Genomic DNA, 18,213 nt, shown 5'->3' on the forward strand with positions numbered 1-18,213 from the left:
CGTATTCCTTGTTAAATTAGATTGTTTATTATATTTTTCATTAAGTATTCTAGATTTTATATAAATAATAAAAAATTGAAATAATATATTTAGGCGCCTAAATACGCACGCCTTAGGCGCCCCCTAAGGCGTGCATTTTTTGCATGCATCGCACGCAAGGTAGGACCGGCCCTGTGTATATATGTAAGCCAATATTTCATTCGTCAACGTTCTCTCTAAAACTCCTGCACTGATTTGGAAGCTACTGATGCTGACATACAATTTGATTAATACTCGCCTTGAATAGTATTACGACACAAGAATTAGTTAAAAAATGAAATACTTTTCGTCAAAAATCTGAATACTGATTTTGAAAATTTAAAAAGCTTTCGAAAGATATGAGTTGGGATACGTGCTGATTAGTCTTTTGTATAGATCTATCATGATCTAGACTAGAGGATAAGGCGGAGCAGAAAGGTCCAATTTCAATTTAAGCAATTATACTATATGAACCAGTGATTCGCAACGTGAGGCGCACGCCCCACCGTGGAGCAATTTGAAAATTTTGGTTATTTGAATGTAATGTTATGGTATCAACAAAAAATGCTTCTTAGATCTAACTAAGGTGCCCCGTTTTGGTCGGGAAATTCCTAGTTTTTAACGTTGCTTCTCTGGTGTCGGAGTTATGTTTTTTTGTCCCGGGTTGGACTGACTTTTTAAAAAGCTTAGCTTGAATTTGAATTTTTCTCACTACTTTATAATAAAATTACAACTAGCTGTCATAAACTCAAAATGATATATGCGATAAACTACTTATATAAAACTTAACATTATGGAAGATAATGTTGCGGAATGCAAAAATTTTAAGAATCCAAATAGGACTTCAATAATTATTTTAAACTCTCATTTTCAAATTTATGAAAATTACCAAAAAATTAGATAAACGAAGTTTCTGACTGCTTGGCACAAGTGCCTTATGGTCAGTGACAAGATTCATGCACAAGAAAAGTGCTATTTTTTATTTAACTAATTGATTGATTAAAAGTTAATTGCAATGTTTAACCCAAACAGAATTTTATACAAAACTTTAAAAGCGAAAAAACACAAACAAAAAATACGAAAAAGTTTTTTAAGAAATTACTTTTTTTTCAGTTGCTTAGTTTTTGTTTAGCGTTCGTTAAAAGATGGAAAATTAAAACAAACATTTTTGTCACATTTTGCGTTTTTGTTTCTGCAAAGGGAAAAACGATGATCCCAACGGTGAGGGCTATTTATGGTGTCGAAGCCTTAATAAATATCAAAATAGGTTTGGAAAATGTCATTCTGGTGATTTTTCACTCAATGCTGTTCTTATTGTCTAGTTAAAGTTGTGGATAATAGCAAGAATCCGATTCGTCTAATAGAAACAATTTGGCTGTATTTAAAAATTATTGGAGCTTGGTTGAAATATTTCTCCATATCCACCATAAAATCATATGATTTAATTAACAAGAAAAGATGTATGAAAATTTGATATAATTTCGTTCTGAGTTACGAAAATGTCAACTAGCTAAGTAAATTCGTTAAGAAATAGTTATATAAAGAAACTGAAACCAAATGCACAAATGTAACCATATGTAACCATTTGCTATAATTTATTGATAAAAAAGAAATAGATTTAAAATGACATAGCGTATAGACTGGAATTTAAAGCTTTGTAAGAGTAAATGCAAATTCTTTGTGCAGCATTCACCAAGCTTAAGTATTACATTAAATAAATTTCGAAACAACAGTAATAAAATTAATTTGAAATTTTCGTTTTTCGGTTTAATCCGAAATTTTACTATTTATGTTTAATAACAATTTAATAGCGATTTTATCTTGAAAGTTATCATTCACATTTTGTCAGGAACAAAAAAATCAGAAACCTCAAGGTAGAGCGGGGCCCAAAAGGTTGGGAATCACTGCTACATTACAACACATAACAAGTATCAAACAAGCAACTATCAAACTATGTTCAATAAAATTTTCGGTTAATTTTTTAACTTCCCATAGGCTAGTTATAGTAATTGGCCGAAAATCGAAATTGAAAACTTTTGCATATCTTCACGTTTTAAAGGTTTCTGAATATTTTGACATACCTCAGAAAAAAATGAGTGCGTGTGTTTTGTATGTCCGCATTTCTTCGTTCACGTTTTCGGGCGCACGGATCCACCGAATTGAATGGTTCAAAAAACATTATTAATATCAAAAATCTTATTGTTAGGAAAATGTGCTGATGAGTTTCTGGCAAGGGCAGGTCCAACCGTTACGGAGATACAGAGCAAAGAGTGCCGAAAATAGAAATCGACATTTTGAGCATCCGATATGAATGATCTAAAAAAAACACACACATATATATGTATATATATATATATATATATATATATATATATATATATAGTCATTTTTAACATGAACTAGTTTATAATTCAAATTACCTTTGACTTGTAATCTTTTCATTTATCTCTTTTATATAATACATGACTCATGATTTTTTGATGAAGTATTGATTTCATATTTTCAAATTGATATAAATTGCTAGTTTCTTTCTTTAATAGGCTAAGGTAAACTATTTATAATTTAATTGAATTTTTATTACCAATAAGATACAAGTAATTGTTTTTTTAGAGCATGAAATGTAAGACGAAAGTTTACATTTGAATAGGTACTACTTAAATGTTAAGTTTCAAAATTTTATCACCTGTTCAGAGGGGCAAAACAATTCATAATTTAATTTTTAATTTTAAAAAGGTTTTATAGTATTAGAGCTACATTATTGAATCAATGCGATACATTTTTATTATTAAGTACAACAACAAAATAAATATTCATAATTCAATAATTAAATATGTATTTTTTATCATAATAAAACTAGTGGTGTATGGCATCGTGCCTTAAGGCAAATTGTTTGAAATTCCCGCACCACAAAATGTTTGAGGAATGTTAAATATTTTCAAATAGATTATTATAAATATTATAACATTATCGAATATTTATATAAACTGAATTGCAAAGTTGAAATTATTTGTTTAAAGTATATTAGAACTTTAGTCAGAATTAAAATTAAAATCTGAATTAATTTCGATATACAAAAAAAAATTGAAAAAAAAATTGAAACATTTTTTTTCCAAAGGCAATTATTTTATTAAAACATTTATTAACAGAAAGTTCTTTGAATCATTCAAATCTGACGCTTAGTTCTCTCAAACACTATCATTTTTTGCTAATTTAGCTCTGTACCTTCAAAATGGCTGGACCTGCCTTTGCCAAAAACTAATCACCTCTTCTCCCCATCAGTACAAATTGAATGTTATTTAGATCATTCAAATCGGATACACCGTGCAATCGGATACACCGTGGATACACCGAACAAAAACTTGATTTGTATTTTCTGCGCTCTTTGCTCTGTATCTCCGTAATGGCTGGACCTGCCTTTGCCTAAAACTAATCAGCACACACACATCATTTTTTCTTGAGTTATGCTCAAATGTTCAGAAACCTTCAAAACGTGAAAATATGCAAAAATAATTTGCAGATATTTTATAATAATTTCAATAAAAAGTAAGAATTTTGTTTTCATATTCGTTCTAATAATTATAATGTTTAGAAACGCAAAGCCGTTATAAAAAGATAGTCACATTCGTTTCCGAGATAAGGTGCTAAAAGTGTAAAAAAATGGGTTTTTGAGAGAACAAAGATTTTGATTCGAAGCAGTTTCGATATCTTGAGATTCACTGAATAAATATCTACAAAATAAAGATCCATAGATGCAGTAACTATTCTTCTACCCAATTGAACAGAAACTAGTTGTAGGTAGCCTAGTGGCAAATTGCATGAACTTTCCGACATGAGTAAAAAATATTAATTAATAATATTTTTTATTTATATGATCTGCTGTCTACGTGTTGACACGTCTGTCTACCCACCTGTCTACCTCTCCATACTTATTATTGTCTATCTTTATACCCCCCTAACTGCTCATCTGTCTACCTGTTTACCTGCCTGCCCTTCCACTTATTTACTGTTTACATATCCAGCTATTTACTTGTCTACGTAATCATCTGTTTACCCGTCTACTTGTCCACTTGATTTGCAAGCTTTTTTGTCTATCAGTTTATCAGTCCACCAGTACATCTGTCTACGCGTCCTCTTTTCTACATTTGTTCACCCGTCTTACTCTCCAGCTTGGTACCTTTTAATATGTATACAAGTTGTAACTTCGAACTTAATAATCTGTCTACAAGTTATACATTCCAAACTGATTTTTTGGCTATTTTTCTTTTTTTCTACTTTTAGACAGGTAAACATGTAGAAAATATGTTTTCATGTCTACCCGTTTACTTGACTAAGAATAATAGGAAGAATTGGACCAACTATATTGAAACTACACTCTGACACAATATCGATTCTACTTCATTTGTATGCACGTTTTACCACAAACCAGGCAATATAATTCTTTGATTCTATTGACTCCGGTTTTATTTTTGTTAATTTAGCACTGTCTTTGCTCTTCGCCTAGATGAAGTAATGAAAACTCTCATCAACTTTTTTCCCTCATAATCATTTTCATAATTCATCTTTTTTTTGTTTCTTCTTCATAATTTTCTTATATTACTTGTGCAGCGCTATTTCCGGAGTATCCATCAATACAGAAGATTTTCTTTTGCGTCTGCTTGTCAAAGATCCAATTTTCGATGTAACTCGGAAATTGATTCGTTTATAATGTTGTTTAGATTTATAGTTTTTGTAGTGCAGAAAAGAAAAAGAATATATGAGAAATAAGTATGTCAATTTTTATATCTAATTTTACCTGAGTTATTTTTATTTTTTTAACTTCCCGTAGGGTGAGTTATTGTAATCGTCCAAAAATCAAAATTGAAAATTTTTGCATTTCTCGACGTTTTGAAGGTTTCTGAATATTTTGGCATACTCCAGAAAAAATGGATGTGTGTGTATGCATGTATATATGGATACAATTTTTCGTCCACGTTTTCTGGCGCACGGATCAACCGATTTGAATGGTTCAAAAAACAATCGATTTCTATTGATAGGGAGATGTGCTGATTAGTGTGGCAAATGCAGGTCCAGCCGTTTCAGAGATACGGAGCAAAGAATGCAGAAAATAGAAATCGAGTTTTTGAGAGATCAGAGCATCGGATTTGAATGATTCAAAAAAATTTAATTTGTAATGACGGGGAGAAGTGGTGATTAGTTTTTGGCAAAGGCTGGTCCAGCGATTTCGGAGATACAAAACTAAATGTGCAAAAAATGGCAGTTTTTGAGAGAACTAAGCGCCCGATTTGAATGACTCAAAGAACTTTCTGCTTGTTTTCACAAAATAATTGCTTTTGGAAAAAAAAGTCGAATTTGACGAAATTTGTGCCGACGGAGGTCCGGATCTGAGCTAGAAACTGTGATAGCCCGCAGTGACCCCAGGACTCAACATACGTACTGCATAAGTAAGCCAACGAAAGACTATTTTTTAATTATTAATGAATAAAATTGTTTATTCAGAAAATATAAGTGAGCTTTAGAACTTTAGCCAGAATTAAAATTAAAATTCGATTAATCTCGATATACAAAAAAAAAAATCCGGAAAAAAACTTAAATCCTGAAAAAAAAATTTTCAAAAGCAATTGTTTCGTCAACACAAGCAGATTTTTTTTTGAATCATTCAAATTGGATGATTCGTTATCTCAAAAACTTAATTTCTATTTTTTGCACTGTGCTACGTATCTCCGAAACTAATAAGCACATCTCTGTTTTTTTAACCATTCAAATCGGTTAATCCGTGAGCCTGAAAACGTGGACATAAAATTGCGGACACACAAAATACACACACACACACATCGAATTTTTCTAAGATATGCTGAAGTATTCAGAAACCTTCAAAACGTGAAGACACGCAAAAATTTTCAATGGACTATTATTACATTAACTTACCATACGGGAAGTTAAAATTTGGCTGTCAAAAATGATCATTAAATATATGTCCAATATATGCACGATATGATCAGAAATTTTATAGAGATTATAATACTAAGCTTAAATTTAGTGTACATGTATATGAGTTTTGTACCAATGTTTACACGCGCTTCGATATTTCGACTCTAAAACAGCTATGCAGTGCGATTCATTTAAAAAAATGGGTGGAGTGTATAGTAACTGCTCCTTTTCTGATATCTTAGATATCTCTCAATGCAACGCAATGCTATGAGAACTTCTGTAGCATACGTAATATTGGCGTTCCTCTGGTGAAAGGATTAGTCCCATTATTGTCTCTGGTTGAATCCTTTGCTTTAGGATTATGTCTAGTTCATTTCACTGTAGACTAAAGCACGGACGCTCAAAGAAAAGAGGTTCTGCATCTTCATTGACTCTTCTGCAAACTGGGCAATCAGGAAAATCATTATGCAGTGAAGCAGCATTAAAGCAGTGAAGATAACCTCGAAAGCAGCCGTGTCCAGACAGTATATGCGATAGATAATAGTTGACCTATCAATGCCTCCAGTTCAACTAAATAACAATCTTAGGTATAAAACGGTGCGTCCACCCTCCCTTTTCTGTGGCATCCCACAGTATTTGCCATCGTCTTATGCTGTTTTGATGTTCTTTGGTTCTGAGATTCTCAGCGCTTAGTCTCGTTAACCTCTTGCGTTGGTAGAGGTTTCGTATTTCCTCAGCTAGGACTCTAAGAGGCAAAATTTTGACAATGACACGCCGCTTCCTTAGATATTTTACGGAAGCCGCATACTACTCCTAAGGTATTCAGACGGTATACATGACCAACTTTTCTTTATGGCTTCTTTGAGCTCTCTTTCATAAGTGAGGACTGACGATAGGTTTTCTAGTCTGCTTTGGTACACTGATGTTAGGCATAAATCGTACAATCGCTACTGATGCTTTGTCACTTACTTGTTGTACTTTCTGCTTAAAATTTAGTCGTGTATCAAGTTTCACATCCAAGCTTCGAATGTAAGGTTGTGATATGATTTCTTGTTTGCCGACCTTCAGTATTATGGTCTCTATGCTAAGCAATGCCTATCGATCAAGGGATTTTTACCTTCCACCCAGCACAGTAAGCTTGTTTGATAGGTCTTCCGAAGTTCTGCTCAAACAATTAATTTACAAAATATTGCATTGGTCTCTGACAGTGTAGATATCCATCTCTATCCAATTACAGTTACCTATGACGAGGCTACTGCTGACAAAAGAGAGGTTTTTGATCGAGCTTGCCTCGCATTCAGTGTAGGTTGGTGTATCACCACAATTGAGCAGAAAAACGTCTAGTGTACTAAAAGTATCCAGTAGTGTTTGTCCTCGTTTTTTTGCACCAAGCTACTGCTCAGAAGGTAAAGTCCCAGGCTATCACCACCGAATGATGTTGCTACGCATGCTCGGTCAGTCGATCCAGAAAGTCAGTGAGATACGTAATGGAGGCTAGATGGTGCGTAAAGCTGTAGATGCGGATTGTTGCGGCTACTAAGCCAACAGTGCGTTTAAATTTAGTTGCAGTATCTTCATGCTTTGCACCTTATAAACTTATAAAGTGCCTCTTTATATACCGGGCGTCTGTAGGTTCCAGCATGGTGAGCAGCATCCTCTGCGCTTTGATGTTCAGCACATAGGGCACATTTTACTGCGTTTAGACAGCAAGCGATTTTATGCCCTTATTGTTGACACTAAATGCAAAGGTTTTAACGGTTCACTTTACCCATGCTCTGGAATCCGATATTTTATTTTAGTCGACGAACAATCTCGGAGACTTTGCCTTCTCTGCTAATCAAATTTCTTTTTTTGATCAGACCTTATACCAATCAGTTATTTTGTTTTATTAGGCGTTCTGCCATAGGCACTATCCTAGGGAGAGACTTCGTTTCAAATTCTTTTTCTTCATCATCTGACAGTATGTTGTGTTTGCAAAATTAATGTCCTTCTTATTGCCATTGCTCAAGTTTTTTTTATCTCTTCATCGACAGATTCATCCTTGGTTTCGGCTCCAGTGTTCCTAGCTTCTTCGATCACGATGACGGTTCGGCTGTTTTCCTTCAACGAGGAGTGCCGTAGGTTCCCCAACCATCCCCAAATGTCGAGGTCTTTATATACCGGGTGTCTGTAGGTTCCAGTATGATGAGCAGCATCCTATGCGCATTGATGTTCAGCACATAGTTCTTCTTGTTGATACCTATTGCAGAGGTTTTAACGGTTCACTTTACCTATGTGCTGGAACCCGTGATGCCCAAAAAGCCAAAAGAGCAGCACTAGATTACATGTTCTTATATAACAGTTCACCCAGCCAATCTAATTTTTTCCGACTTCATCGAGCAATTTCTGCGCCGTGGCCGCAATGAGATCCAGGAAACGTGTCATGGCATTTGCAATACCTACGACTCGTCTTTGTCTTTATCTCCATGTGAATGTTGATGTTGACTTAATCTTCTTGTGGAGAACTTTTAGGAGTGTTTCAAGCCGTTTCAATGCTTCCTTTCTCTAACTCGCCGTGCTCTTCTTTATACTCCTAGTAGCACTTCTTGACAGCAAAGCCATGGGGTCCACTTTGCTCCAAACGGTCTCATGATGACGACGACTTCGGCCCGCTTGCAAACCTTTGTCCGCAAGTACGTAGGCATCCATCCTTCTTCTGTGCAGTAAACGGTTTTGATGTATACATATCCATAATCATCGACGTAAACAACGTTATGTATGGTAAGATATAAGTATCAACCTCACCCAAACGTAGAAAATTTGTGTACACTGCAGCTATTTTATTTTACTCCTACCCTATGTTCCTAACGCAGGCATTGCGAAACAGGAACGGAGAGGGCTTTCTCCTATCAACATTTGGAGACGCGCCCAGTATTAGTTTATCCTCATCCCCGAGTGTACGTTTTCTTTTGTATAGCGAAGGAAAGGCATTTACGCATAGTTTGTCTGGGTATGTCGTACTTAATACCGCTTGGGTATAATATCGACTAAAACCTGCGCTTTGCCCTTGCCTCTGATATATACGGAAACCGCCGTTAGGCATTACTTTGTGTGGAGAAGGTCTAGAATGTTATCGTTCTTGCACTAAAATTATACTTATCTTTTGAATGAGCGAAGTCCCATACGCTCTTTCTCTTTCGCATTCGCCCCGAGTCTATGTGTATGTGTGTGCGGATACAACTTTTGTAGACTGGATTTCAAAAACAGAAACATCCGATTTGAATGATTCAAAAAACTTTCGATTCCTATTAATAGGAAGACGTGCTGATTAGTTTTTGTTCTAGCCGTTTAGAAGATACGGGGCAAAAAATTATATTTCAGATTTTGAGGAAACGGGGCGTCCGATTTGAATGATTCAAAAAAAATTTTACTTGTATTCACAAAATAAACAACTGGTGACATTTTTGGAAAAACAAATCCAGCATTTCCAGAGATCCAATAAAAAAGTAAAAAATAATGCCATTTGACGGTCAAAAATGAAATGAAATGAGAAATTAGACATATGAATATCATATTATCATATATTTTATAGAGATTATAACAATAAATATAAATTTTGTGTATATTCCGTACCAATGTTTACACGTTAAACTACAATGCGGCGCTTACGCACTTTGATAGTTTGACTCTAAAATATCTATGCAGTGCAATTGCTTAAAAAAAGTAAATGTTAAAAAGAAATCAATCTTTTTCAAAAATTTCAAAATTCTCCAAAATATAATTTTTTCAAATTTGGAAAAAAGATGAAATTTTTTTTTAATTTTAGTTTTTGGTACAGGAAGTTCCAGCAATTTGCCTTAAGACACGATGCTATGCATCACCAGTTATAATATAAGTTGAGTAACCAAACTTTAGAGAAAAATACAGATATGATGATGAAATAAGTTTGAAAATTTTGGGAATATAATATCTTACATGAATTTTAATCTTACAAGTCCTTATCAGTAATACGAATTTGTTAAAATTATTGAAGCTTACTAATATTGTAATCTATTACTAAAGAAGTACATTAAAAAACAATCTTTGTACGTGATTGCTACTTTGCACTTCAAATGATCTCTTTATACAATGTTAATCTACATCATAATCCAGCTTCTGCAAATGTAATATAAGTTTAAAACACAATTTATCATTGCAATTTTATTTTATATATTTGTCACATTAATGTGACACATTAATTTACTTTCACTACTTTCTGTATTTACTTCATCACAGGTAAAAAAAGTGTTCAATGTACCGCGGAAACCTGCACTTGTACCACAAGTAACGCGTCATAATTTGCTGATTGTGAGTGAAGTATGCATATGTCATATTGGGTGTAGTAATTTATTGAAAATAATAAAACCACGATTCATAACAATATGATTGTCCTGATCTACTACGGAAGAATACGTGTCATGACACTTGTTAATGGATTATTAAAATGTGATTAAAACTGTTACCTGTTTGTCTTTGTGTATTTTTATAATACAAATTTTATATATTAGTAAATAGAGAAAGCACTTTGGTTAGCTTGATATCAAATAGTAATTATATCAGATTTTCACTTTAGAATGATGGATTTGAAAATATAACAAGTGAAAATAGCCTCTCTGGGGCATCACGGCTGGTTCTACCTTAAATGCGGGAAACGAAAAATGCGGATGCACTCCTAACACAAAAATCGGATATGAATTTAATAATATAGTTTTTTCATTTAATATCATTCAAAAAATATAAGAAAAAAATGACATGCAGACGCTGATGATCCCAGGAGTGGCCCTGAATAGAACATACATTTTATCAGTAATAGATCAAAAATCAATCTAATAAAAATGTTCAATCAATAATTTTCATTTTTATAAACATTAAATTAAGCAGCTTTCCACACCACGACAGCGGAAATACTAAAAAATTCAAAAAAGTAGAAAATTTTAACCTGAGAATATATGTTTCAACAAATATTATTATTCTACATAAAGATAATATTTGTATTTTATTATATATTTTTATTTTATTAATTATAAATGTTGGTGATTATGACATTCTTTGAAGAAACGTATGAGTTTTGAAGAAGAGTGTGAAATTCTTTTATCATTTTTAGTATACTTTGAAATACAGTATTTATGAAATTTTAAAATGTACTGCAAATTTTGCAGGATTAGAGATGATATTTTTAAAAATTACTCTGTTTTTTGTTTTTCTTGAGCGCATTACTTTTATCATTTTACTACCTATTGTACATTTTTATGATGATGTCAGATACTAATCATTTTAAAAGAGCTATGCATAGATACCTATGAATGAGCTATGTATCTACATATGATATACTTTACTGTATATAAACTTGAAATTCCATTTTAATGAACAATAGTCAACCTGCCACAGTAATTTAGTTATTATATTTTGAAGACCGTCTATGATTAATTATATGAAGTGAGTGAACATATTTTAAGATTACATTAGACATTAGCATCAGTAGCAACTATTTGATACAATTAGTTTAATATTATGTAAATTTATATCAATAAGTATTAATAGACAACAATTAAAACCATGTATATGAGGTATACTTAATGCAACAATTAACTTTAATTAATTAACTTTAAAAGCCAAACAAAATTTACTTTTGGAAATTTACAAAACTAAGAACTAAGTTCATTGCATTAAATTATGTGCTGAAACTCAAGTTACTGATCTTTTCGCTACGAACGTCGTCCATGGACGACATGTTGTGTTTGCCTTTGCTTCAAGATTTATCGATATGAGTGATTAAACTATTAAAAATTCTAGTATTTTACTGTAATTTTTAGTACTTCAGAGGTCAAAATTTTTAAGTTTTTTTAAAACATTTTTATTGATAATGATAGAAATATCTTAAAGCAGCGACACTCCTGGGGAAAACGCTCTGGTAGCGTTTTTGTTTTTCAGTACTAGCAAGTTCAATATTGTGTAGTAAATACATTAGAGAACATATATCAGCAGCATCTTCATTTTTACTCAAAGTTTTTTATAAGTGCAAAAAATGAATACGAAGCTTTCACAATCTGCAAAAAATAATATATAATTTTAATCAGATATCTGTATGATTGAGATGTATGAATTGAAGATTCATACCGCTACATATGTTTGTAATGTAAGATCTATAAATGACCCAGCAGTGATTCGAATAGGCTTTTGTGATCTCATCATCATCATTCGCAAACTTGCTCGGAATTTTGTTGAAGTAATATACCATTTGCACTGGTAAGCAGCTTCGGACACTTGAGTACTCTGTATGAAAGTATGTAATTGCTTATTAATAAAGTCTACGTTAGTCAAATCGGGTATAATAACAATAAAACTGTGGTACATGGCATTATGACAAAAGGCTACTTCCCGTAGGGCAAGTTATAGTAATCGCAAAGAAATCGAAAATGATTATATATCTTTATGTTACAAAGGTTTCTGAATATTTTGGCATACCTTAAAAAATGGATGTATGTGTATGTGTATGTATGTGTATGTGTATGTATGTGTGTGTGTGCGTGTGTGTGTGCGGATACAAATTTTCGTCGACAATTTCGGAAACACCGATCAACCGATTTGAATAATTCAAAAAACATTCGATTCGTATTGATAACGAGACGTGCTGATTAGTTTTTGGCAAAGGCAGATCTTGCTGTTAAAAAGCATTTCACTTGTATGGACAAGATGAAGAATTGATCAAATTTTCATGAAGGCAGGTCTAGCGCTTTCGGAGATCTAATGAAAAAAGTAAAAAATTTGGCGGTCAAGAATGATTATTTGGCATATGCACATCAAATTATCAGATATTTTATAGAGATTTTAACAATAAGTATAAATTTTGTTTACATTCATATGGGTTCCGTACCAATGCTTATCTGTTGGACGGCGACGCGGCACTTATGCGCTTTGACATTTCCTCTCAATGCAGTTAAAGCAGTACGATTGCTTTAAAAAAAAATTCAGAATTTCCAAAATATGTCAAAATAAAGAAAACATTTTTTTTCAAAAAAAAAATAATTTTTTGTCAAATTTATATTTAGTTACTGAAAAATCTAATTTTTTCGAAGTAAATTTTTTTCAAAAATGTTAATCGTTTTTTAAAAAATCATAATTTTTGGTACGGGAAGTTCCAGAAATTTGCCTTAAGGCACAATGCCATGCGCCCCACTAGTTACTTTTTTTATTGGATCTCCAAGACCGCTGGACCTGACTTCCCAAAAATTTAATCAATTCTTTATCCCGCTCACGCGTGCTGTGTTATTAATATAAATAAAAATATAAACAAAAATACAATTCTGTTACATCTAGTTATCAAAATAGAAAATTTCGCTCGTATATTTAATGATTGATTGTTGAGCTTTATGAAATGCATCTTTGAGCAAAATATTCCTTTCAGCATCCCAATATGTAATATAAGATTATAAGCATATTAGCAGTAAAAATTCAACAATATATTAACTAAACCCACATATTGAACAACTAACTATCAAAATACGTACAGAAAATGTTCCAGTTATTGTCTAAATATTTTTAAAATTTTATTTTTGAGCAGCAATAGTCCTATAAGCTGTTGTGCTGATTTGACTTAATACTAATCTGTTTGACAGAAGGCTAAACTAAACACAACTTTTCCCAATCATTACAAATTTAATGTTTTTGGGATCATCCAAATCGGATACTCCGCTTTCTATTTTCTGAATTCTTTGCTCCAAATCTCCGTAACACCTGGACCTGTCTGTGCCAAAAACTAATCAGCACATCTCCCTATCAATTTTAAATGAACGAAAAAATGCGGCCACAAAATACACACACATGTATTTTTTCTGATGTATGCCAAAATGTTCAGAAACCTTCAAAACGTAAAGATATGCAAAATTTTCATTTTCGATTTTCGGCCCATTACTATAACTACCCCACGGGAAGTTAATAAAAAATCAGTGGTAGCCAATCCTTACCACTCGGTTTATAAGAGAGTAACATTTTAGGAAATGATATATGTGTTTTTAATCACGTATTATAGAAGAATAAAACATATCTAAAATTAAAAAGAAAAAAAAAATTCTTTGGTCAAACAACCCACCACCTGTGCGGAGATATACCAAATATATAGATGTATTTTGAATACATAGATGAAAGACAGACAGACAGACGGACATACATTGATTTTTATATAATTTTATATAAGATTGATTCAGATGGTTCATAAAAATATAATCACTCATTCCAAAAATATTGATAGAACTTTAATATGTTCATGGTAAGAAGTGATAAACTCGATTTAATTTCGTCTTATTCGTTTCAGAATAGTTTGAAACGTCGGAAAAATATAAAATCAATTTTTGGTGAAAACATAAACTTTTCCTCGGTAAGTTAATAATAACCAATGACATATTGAACTAGTGGGATGGGGTGGCATCGTGCCTTAAGGCAAATTGCCGGAACTTTCCGTACCGTAACAAAATGTTCGAGGAATACTGAATGTTTTCAAATAGTCTAATATTTATAAGAATTATATAAACTGAATTGCAAAGTTGAAATTATTTGTAAAGTATATTAGAACTATAGTCAGAAATAAAAATAAAATCTGAATTATTTTCGATATACAAAAAATTAAAAAATTAAAAAAAAATAAAATAAAAACATGTTGAAACAAAAAATGTTTTTTTCCAAAATCAATTATTTTGTTAAGACAAGCAGAAAGTTCTTTGAATCAATTAAATCGGACGCTTAGTTCTCTCAAAAACTGCCATTTTTTGTACATTTAGATCTGTATCTACAAAATGGCTGGGCCTGCCTTTGAGAAAAACTAATAACCACTTCTCCCAATTAGTACTAATTGAATGTTTTTTAGATCATTCAAATCGGATGCTCCGTTCTCTCAAAAACTCGATTTCTATGTTCTGCACTCTTTGCTCTTTATCTCCGTAACTGCTGGACGAGCCTTTGCCAAAAACTAATCAGCACATCTCTTTATCAATAGGAATCGAATGTTTTTTGAACCATTCAAATCGGTTGATCCGTACGCCCGAAAACGTGGACAAAACATTGTATCCATATATACATACACACACACGCACACACACACATCCATTTTTTCTGAAGTATGCCAAAATGTTCAGAAACCTTCAAAACGCCGAGAAATGTAAAAATTCTCAATTCCGCTTTTCAATAACGCACAATAACTTACCCTGCGGAAAGTTAATAATGCTGTAAAAGTAAATGGCAAGTTGCAATTTGTGAAATTTTAGTATTTAATGAAACAACTACTATAAAAAACAAAATTTGAAATCCAACTGCAAATGTTCGATTTAAAATTTAAAACTCTATTGAGGCTTTTATTATCCAGCATGTAATAATATTAGCTCCTCAATATTTAGCAATGACTTAGATTTGAAAATTTGAAAAAGCATTTCATTAATTTTTTTTTCACAAGATAATTAATGAGCAAGATTACTATACATTACCAGCGCTAGAAGTTGGTTGCCGTTCCAACAGTAAAGAAATAATTGATATAACATAGAGAAAAAATATCCCAATGATGTTATGACCGCCATTAGCGAAGCCCCATGTGACGACAGCTGAAATAAAAATTAATATTGGGGCTTATTTGAAAAAAAGTGTTTAAAATATTCAAGTTATTATTTGTACCTTAGCTAACTGGTATAAAGATGCACATAGAATTAAACTAGTCACAGAGAAATGCAAAAATACTGCTGGGCTCAAGCAATTCTGTAAACACTTAGTTCCAACATATATTTCTTCGTGCTTATCAATGCATTTACATAGTTCTTCATACAATTCCTCCTCCTGAATCAAAGCTTTTTAAATATATATGCTTTGGTATATACAACATGATCAGAATATAATATTTGTATTAATTACTTCTTGTACACGATCCGTTAAATTCTGGATTTTATTCATTAATAATTCTAGCTGGCAGCAAAATAAACCCATTAAGTTTGCCATTAGCACGTCATGCATAATATCTCCACAAGCTGACAAAAAAAATCCAAAAATTTGATGAATGTAGCTGATTTCATAAGCTGGAGAAGCAATTACATTATAAGGATACCTAAAAATAAGATTTTGATGACAATAATTAAAACAGTATATCGTGAATAAAGCTATTTACCATCCAATAAATGGCAGTATTCTGTCATCGCCTTTTATTTTATGTTCCATTACAGGCCTGGTTGATAAACCACTTATTGTAACCACTGCCAAGCTCATAAAGGTCGTCAAATTAACTAAAGCAGACTTTTCGTACCTTCAAATATAATTAAATGTGCAATGCAAGGTGAATACAATACAGGATTATCATATTTGAGTAAAAAAATAAGTTTGCTCTACTAACCTTTGAATAATTTCTAATGATTTTGGATCGCTCACTTCTAATTTGCTCACGCGTGCGCTACTGATCATCCTATCATAATATTTGCTTTTGCGTAAGCAATTGAAAATCTTGAATGAATGCACAACATTTGTAATCAAGAAAAATAATATGTCCATTACTTCATCCATATTTCTGTAGTGAATTATCATGTGTACGCCTTGTATTATTACCAAAGTTCCTAAAGTATTGACAAGTAAATATATATTTTACACCTAAATTTTTTAACTTTTAAATTTTTAATATATACTGTTTAAACACAATTGTTATATCAATGTTTACCATGTAAACAATATGACTTTTGCCTTTTTTATTTTATCTTATATATAAAATTCTTCGGTAACAATGTAAGTTTCATTAATCTTCCTAAACTATAATTCGGATTTTCATGAATCTTCCTGAAATTTGTTCGGGAAATTTTCTAGAACGTTTTGATTCATAGAAATATAGTTAGATTGTAGAAATAAATAGAAAAAATTACAAAAAACCGCTTATCATTGTTTGCCCTTGAAAATATTTGAAGCTTAATTTGACATTAAAACAATTGAAGACTGTCATTTGCCAAACATTTCTATTCACTTATAGGCTAAGGCAATATTAAAATATAATAAATTCATGATTATGAATAAGGAAAATGTAATGTCTACATTATTAATGCCGAAAAGCAGCTGAGATGTGCCAAAAATTAAATTAATATAAGATGCAAATAATATAACATGAGTCTGACAGTCTGCGCATGCGACTGACGCGCACGGCGAATCGTGTTCTCAACGTGCGCGTGGTATGCTTTTGCTTGCAATAATTTTGTTTACGCACTTTGCGAACAATTTCGCCGTACGAATTCGTGCAAATATTCAATTTGCAGTCGTTTTGCCTTACTATACTAAGTCACAATACAAAAAAAATTATTTACAAGTTTCATTGTGTCAAAAATTCATATGTTTGTCATTGGATACGGAATATTTACACAATGGAGCGCTTTCGGTCTGAACTTTTTTTACTGTTTTCCATTTCGTTTGGAATTTTGGAACTAGGTTCATCTTACTCTTCAGAAGTGAAAACAATTTATTAAAGTAATTTTTTTTTTTTCAAAATAACGTTGGGTATCGATAAAAGAACTAATTATAAGAGAAAAATGTTTAATAATGTTTTTCAGAAAAGTAAATACTTTTCAAGTTACTGGATACTGAAAATTTGTTTCTTTTTTGCGTTTTTCATCATTTTTTGCTAATATCTTCAAAAATATACATTTTAACGAAAATCATGTAATGTACAAAATTATATCAATTAAAATCTTAATAAATCGCTATTTTATAGTGTTTTAGGAACATTATTAGGCTAGATATGAAAATAGGTTTTTATAGTGCTCAAAATAAGCTTTAAAATGAGTACTTCTGCGTGTAAAATGAGTAAACTATCATGCAAATAAAAGACGCATATAATGTTTTTTCATTTAAATCAAATAGTTTTTCAGTGCCATTTCCACCAAATTTAAAAATAATCGTATTTCATTTAGAATTAACTTGGTTAAAGAGATCTTGATGGATATATGGATATAGAAAATACCACAACTTTAGTACAAACGATTTTCAAAAAACATGATTTTATGAAAAAAAAATTAAAAAAAACATCCAAATTCTCATTATAATAATTCTGAAAGAATACGTATAAAAGTATATATATATATATATATATATATGAAAATTCGAGGTATTTTTCTGACTTATTATTGTTGTTTATTATTTTTCCATTACACAAATATTGATAGAGGTTTTAATTAAGGATGCGCGGCTGTCCAACCAGAGGTCTTTCGAGCCTTTTAACCCTTCGCCGTTTCACAATAAGAGAAG

The 18,213-nt window shown here is 31.8% G+C and overlaps 1 protein-coding gene across 1 annotated transcript; it reads right to left on the bottom strand.

Moving 5' to 3' along the window:
- Positions 1–11,960: 11,960 nt before the first annotated feature.
- Positions 11,961–17,025, bottom strand: LOC113367195 (odorant receptor 4-like; the record flags this gene model as incomplete). The annotated part of the gene is made up of 7 exons (XM_026608824.1): positions 11,961–12,011; positions 12,082–12,237; positions 15,622–15,780; positions 15,856–16,045; positions 16,106–16,240; positions 16,328–16,434; positions 16,978–17,025. Coding segments are annotated over 7 exons (846 nt in total), but the record flags the coding sequence as incomplete, so codon positions are not given.
- Positions 17,026–18,213: the final 1,188 nt, after the last annotated feature.

The sequence above is a fragment of the Ctenocephalides felis genome, unplaced genomic scaffold (genome assembly GCF_003426905.1).
Source record: "Ctenocephalides felis isolate EL2017-DRISC unplaced genomic scaffold, ASM342690v1 CF-g0.4_SCAFFOLD_01170, whole genome shotgun sequence".
Lineage (NCBI taxonomy): Eukaryota > Metazoa > Arthropoda > Insecta > Siphonaptera > Pulicidae > Ctenocephalides > Ctenocephalides felis.